Genomic DNA, 6475 nt, shown 5'->3' with positions numbered 1-6475 from the left:
CAATGATTGTTTTTTTTTATACGGAACTGCGACCCCGTTTCTTTGGCCACGCCCATCTTCAATCCGGTTTGGTGCTTCATCCCCACTGCTCCTCTCGTCCCGCAGGACCGGACGGCCCAGAGGGACACGAGTCCCAAACCCCGCGTCTGAAGTCCCCTCGTCTCAGGTCTCCTCAGCGAGCATCTCCTTTAGTTTCCTTACTAACAGCTCGTCTCTCCTGATGCCTCTGCTCGTCCAGACACACTTAGTGAGGCGTCAATTGCTTCTGTTCTGGAGACATGCCAAGTCCATCAGCGTGTAGCCCCGCCTTATGGTCCGTTAGACACCTGTCAATCAGATTTCAACAAAAGAACAACATTCATCTTCAGATATTACAAAGATAGGAGCTCGGTAAGGTGTCGCTTTGAAACTGATCTGTGGTTTGTTGGCGGCCCAGAATGTTTCTCCGCCTCATTAACTATTGATGAATATTGGTTAAAACTAATATTGGTGATGTAGATAACAAACATCCACTCAGCTTCAGTGGTGGATTCCAACATTTCATCGGACTCTCATTCATGGCCTCTGTGGGACCATCGCGTGGTTTCATGGTTCAGTGGTTCCCTGCTTCACAGATCGGAGGCGTCCGATTGGTCGGAGCCTCTTCGTTGTTTGTGGAGGTTTGAATGTTTGACCTGATGCTCCTGCTGCATTAATGTGTGTTTCTCATGTTGACTCCTTTACCTCCAGTCTCTAAAAGACCAAACAACTTGTGACGATGATGAGGACTTTTAAAAAAGTCACGTTATTTTACTCCATAAAGTACCTCTCAGTAAGTAAAAAGTCAGCTGTGTTTGGGAAAGAAACAAAGTCGACCAGGACTTTGTTTCTTTTAAAAAGATTTTATTTTCTAGGTTTAAACAAGTAACAGTCAGGGTTCATTCAGCTGAATTCAATTCAACTCAATTAATTTTATTTTGTGTAGCCCAAAATCGTGAATTGCAAATTTGTCTCAGAGGGCTTTACAGTCTGTACATATGCAAAAAAACTCCACAAGTGACCAACATCTCTGGATAGAACTTAATTCATCAGAAAAATGAAAAAAAAAAAAATTAATTTAATTTGATTCATGATTTCCCTCGACTGTCTCTGGGTGCTCTGTGTGTCCTGGATTCATCACCTGACCCCCCCCCCCCCCACCTGCTCAGCAAGGCCACACAGTAATTTACGCCTCCTGGGGAGATTTATGTATTTATCTCGGCTGCATCGTTGTATCTGAATGTGACTTCATCGTCCAGCGGGGAGCCGTTCCTCAGCGCGAGGAGCGAGCGGCTGATTCATGGCGGCTTTGAGTCAGCGAGGGAGTCAAGGTGAGCGCACACACACACATATGCACATACACACGCACACATATGCACACGCACACACATAAATGCACACACACACATGCACATATGCACACGCACACACACATATGCACACGCACACACACACACATATGCACATACACACGCACACATATGCACACGCACACACATAAATGCACACACACACATGCACATATGCAGTTGCACACACACACACACATATGCAAACCCACACATTTGCACACACTGTGACCCACACTTACACTCTCACACTGACACACACACACACACCTGTACCTCCACACTGGGCGTCTCGGGGGCTCTGAAGCTCGACCTTCAAACCATGGAGAAGTTGTTCTTCTGAAGTCCCGATGGTGATGTCCAGATTGTCCAGATATGGTTGTCATAGAAACGTAGAAAAGATCCCCGCCTCACTCAGATACTCTTCTTCACTTTGTTCACTTCAGACTTCAATCGATTCTCATAACTAAATTGTGGGTTTTTAAATTGTTGGGTTCAGGGATTCGTTCCTTTACATCACATGTCATTTATCTGACGCTTTTATCCAAAGCGAATTACAATAAGTGCATTTCAACCATAAGGATACAAACTCAGAAAAGCAAGAAACAAGAAAGTGCAATTTCATCAAATAAGCCGATTGACAACTTGCTGTAGGAGTGGCGGTAATGGTGGTAGCAGGAGACCTGCAGGAGAGAGTTACAGTAGTCCAGGAGGGAGACGACAAGAGCCTGAATCAGTACCTGCGCTGCCTTCTGAGTGAGAAGAGGACGTGTTCTCCTGATGTTGTAGAGCGAGTATCTACAGGATGGTGTTGTCAGTGATGTTGGGAGTCAGGGAGAGTCGGCTGTCAAGTGTCACGCCGAGGTTCCTGCGGTCAAAGTGGGCGTTAACATCCTGTGTAGGAGAGTCTTTTCCCAGAAAGAGAAGTAGTTCAGTCTTGTCGGGGTTGATTTTCAGATGGTGGGCGGATCCACTGAGAGACGTCAGTCAGACAGGCAGAGATCCGAGGGAGGGAAGGAGAGAATTAGTTGGGTGTCATCGGCATAGCTGTGGTAGGAGAAGCCATGCGAGCGAATGACAGCGCAGAGAGAGTTGGTGTAGAGCGAGAAGAGGAGGGGACCCAGGACGGAACCCTGAGGAACTCCAGTAGTAAGAGGACAAGGTTCCGACACAGATCCTCGCCAGGTTACCCGGTAGGTGCGTCCGTCCAGGTAGGACGAGAGAAGGGAGAGAGCAGAGCCTGAGACACCAAGTTCCTGAAGGGAGGAGACAAGGATCTGGTGGTTGACCGTGTCAAATGCAGCAGAGAGGTCCAGAAGGACGAGGACAGAGGAGAGAGAGGAGCTCTAGCAGTGTGGAGCTGCTCTGAGACAGCAAGGAGAGCAGTCTCTGTGGAGCCTTGAAGCCTGACTGGTGAGGGTCCAGGAGGTTGTTACGTAGAGATAGGAGGAGAGTTGGTTAAAGATCACACGCTCAAGAGATTTGGACAAAAATGGAGCTAACGGATGCTACCATGTGACTTCTATCTGAGCCATAAACATGATACAGGTCATATTTATTTGGATTTCATCTAAAGGGAAAGTGCTGAGTGCGTCGGAGACGTTGTGTAACCGGAGCGCCGCCGGTCTACAGACGGATCTGCTGATGTCAGCGATGCTTTTTCCTGCTCGCGGTCTTCTGATTGAAACTGAATCTCTTTTTCTCGACGAGAGCAGAAATCTGTGAAGCTGTTTCCTGCTCAACCAACCAGCCGGTCACAGCACAGGTGTAGAGATACTCCCTTAATGTAATACTACCCGTTTGAGTCATATCTATTAAAGATACTTGTAGTATATGTTTTTAGTAAATAAAAGTGTAAAAATACCATTAAAGTCCTGCACAACAAAATGGTCAAAACAGCAAAACATTAATTTGAGTAAAAAGTATTAATTTTGTATAAATGTTCCTTTTCATAAAGTTATGTTGTTATAAATATAATTTATTGTAATTCAACAACACAAGCAGCATCTGGAGGAGGAGCTTCTTTTTACTGCTTTTGTTTTTACGGCTGTAGAACTGCAACGTTTGAAATACTCAAGTACAGTAAAAGTACCACGAAGTTGTAAAAACTGCAGAAGGAAGAAGATGTAAGTATTTGGTCATGAAGTATTTTAGGAGATCAAAGAGGACGTGATGTACTTATATTCTAATACCTGAATCACAGTACTTGTTCCTCGGGGCTCGCTGTGTGTTCGACTGAGATTCTACAGATGGTAAATATGAAAAATATTACATCAATATGTCGTCTCTCTCACTCTGCCCCCCCCCCCCCCCCTCCCCCTGAAGCCCCATCTCTCCCTCTCTCTCACTCCCCCCCCCCCCCCCCCCCTCCCCCTGAAGCCCCATCTCTCCCTCTCTCTCCTGCTTCTCCTCCGCTTCAGTTTCAGTATCGACCTCCTTCACGCAGCATCTCTGTTCTCCATCCTCCGTCTCCACCCTCCTCCTCTTCCTCCTCTTCAGCGCCTCTTCCTCTGCAGGTGGATGGAGGCTGGAAGCCCCGGAGGCACGAGCCATGCGGGGGAACCTCTGCCGGTAGGGCTCGGCTCGGCTCGGCTCGGCTCGGATGGGAGCTGCTTGCCTCTTTATTTCCCCTCCCGTGTGTGTCTCTACGCGGCGTGTTTGTGTGCCAGGTCTTTGTCTCTCCCCCCGTGCGCGCGTGCGTGTGCGTGCGTGCGCGTTGTTTGGCAAGTAGGGAATCGCCGCGCGTGTCTTTTGGATGATTTAAATGTTTTTATTGATACTGAATCTATATAATATTCTCTGTGATGATACGAATTATATTGATGTGTGATAATAATAATAAAACGGTTCTTCGTGTTTCTGCTCTGTTCACCTGAACATCCCGATAGTGAGCCTAACCCCCCCCCCCCCCCCCCCCATCCTTCCTCTCCTCCTCTTCCAGTCAGACCGCTGAGCAGCTCCCTTCGCGCCGGAGACCACGTCCTTCAGTGGCCCGCGGCTGAGACGAGGGGGTGTCATGGCATGCTGCTCACACGGGGCATCCAGCACTGACCATGGGGCTCCGCTCCAGGACCGTCGCTAGCGGCTCGGAGGAGCAGAAGCAGACGTGCGGCGCTCCGCCCGGGGACCTGGACCAAGGCACCGGGGGCGCGGACCGGGACGGCGCCCTGCTGCTGGCGGCCCCGGGCCGGGAGGACTTCAAGCGGGGCTCGCAGGGCATCGGCATCGGGCTGCTGGCCAAGACCCCGCTGAACTACACCGGACCGGCCAAGAGGAACAACAACCGCAGGAGGCGCATCCAGAACCTGCTGTACGACGCGCTGGAGAGGCCGAGGGGATGGGCGCTGCTCTACCACGCCTTCGTGTGAGTACCACATCAGCTGGGGCGTCCGTCCATTGCTCCATGTGGGCACACCTCCACAGCTGCTGGAGGGGGGTCCCGCTAGTTCTGGAGCTCCAGCTCAGGGCAGATGGGGGTCAGAAGGCTCATAGGGGCCGAGGGGAGAAGGTTGGTCCCAGTCTGGGTCCCAGTTTGACTCCAGCTCTGATTCACGGGTCTCTTCATCCAGTGGTTTTTATACAGCTGATTCTGTCATTTATGTTTGAAACATTTTCCCAGAGATATCGAGCTCATCTTCTGCTGTAAATGACATTTGTCTCCAACGTTGTATTTGTGTTGTCTGTGATCCACGTCAGATTCTACCTGAACTTTGACCTTTGTTCCCTCTGGGTATTTTTCTTTTTTCTGTTTAATATCTACCGGCAGACTTTGGATCACTTTATTTTCCTCAAGGTTTTAGGCTTTAAAAGTGAACTAATGTACAACCAGACACAATGTCTACACGATGTCTGAGACCCTGAAGACACTGATTGAGTTCAGGGTTAAAGTTTATTATCACTTAATATTAATAACTATCACATAATATTTTGAATTCAGGTAAAATAAATACATTTATTTATACAACACTTTAGTGGACGAGGTTGAAGTTAAACCTGATTATACGGTGGCGTGTGTGTGTGTGTGTGTGTGTGTGTGTGTGTGTGTGTGTGTGTGTGTGTGTGTGTGACAGAACCTCAGTTTGTACGAGTATCAAAGCTCCCGTTACAGAACTCATGTACTGCATCACGCCGGTTACCATAACAACAGCGCTGATAGAGAGAGAGATGTTACTCGTCAGCAGGTGAACCTTGACCTCGTCCTTTCGTGCCCACTGATATAAACATACATGTTTGGTGTTCTGGGTCTGAAGGGGTTAAACTGGCCTTTAAACCAGAGGAAGCATAACGTTATCATCTTGAGATGAAGCTTTGATATGAACATGAACACGATGTGGTGGAACAACGTGTTTCATTAGGTTGGAAGCTTTCAGCACCACGGACAGAGACACTCTGACCAGACGTCATTAACAATATCACATAATATTCAGCAAAATACTCTAATTATTCCTCATTGATGCTGGGATTTCTCATCAAAACGTCACTATGGACACGACATATTTAATTTATATATTGACGCTATTGCTGAACTGTTTAACACAATCATTTATCAACATTTGTTCATTAGATTGTTCGTAAACTTATTCACTGGTTCGACCTAAAATGGTAATAATTTACTTTTTTCCTCCGTTAAAACCCTTTTCAAAGTCTTTTTTCCCCGCAAGCGATAAATCTATTATCAAAAAGTAAAGAAAATATTTCTCAATTAAGAGAGTTTTAAGGGTAAACGTTTCTTTTTTGCTTTTTCTCAAGTTAATTCTGTAGCTTTGAACTGAATAATATAATATAATACTAATATATAGTATAGATAATAAAATGCTGCTTACAATACATATATTACTGCTCAGAGTTTCCTTCTTTTCCCTCTCAGCAGAACCAAATTAAAGACCCTTCTGCTCGCTGCCCAACTGGAACAGAAGAGTTCCCATCTCACTCTGAATCTATTTTTACCTCCATAGCTGAAACCTCAGAGCGCATAATTACCTCAAACCAGCGAATTAGCGTCTGAGCCGGCATGATGGAGATTAATGTCGCTCCTAAATGTCACATCCGTCCCTCCAGACTTGGTCTGCGCGCAGCAGAGGTCCAGCCGCGGTGCACCTGGGATGCGT

The 6475-nt window shown here is 47.2% G+C and overlaps 1 protein-coding gene across 1 annotated transcript in view; it reads left to right on the top strand.

Moving 5' to 3' along the window:
• Positions 1-3769: 3769 nt before the first annotated feature.
• kcnq3 (potassium voltage-gated channel, KQT-like subfamily, member 3) overlaps positions 3770-6475 on the top strand; it is a 30955-nt gene continuing 28249 nt past the window's right edge. The window contains exons 1-2 of the mRNA XM_078099970.1: positions 3770-3938; positions 4309-4731. Of these exons, the coding sequence (XP_077956096.1) occupies positions 4421-4731 (311 nt within the window). The 5' untranslated portion in view covers positions 3770-3938; positions 4309-4420. The remainder of the gene's footprint in view (positions 3939-4308; positions 4732-6475) is intronic.

The sequence above is a fragment of the Gasterosteus aculeatus genome, chromosome 3 (genome assembly GCF_964276395.1).
Source record: "Gasterosteus aculeatus chromosome 3, fGasAcu3.hap1.1, whole genome shotgun sequence".
Lineage (NCBI taxonomy): Eukaryota > Metazoa > Chordata > Actinopteri > Perciformes > Gasterosteidae > Gasterosteus > Gasterosteus aculeatus.
This window is presented reverse-complemented; position numbering and strand designations above follow the sequence as displayed.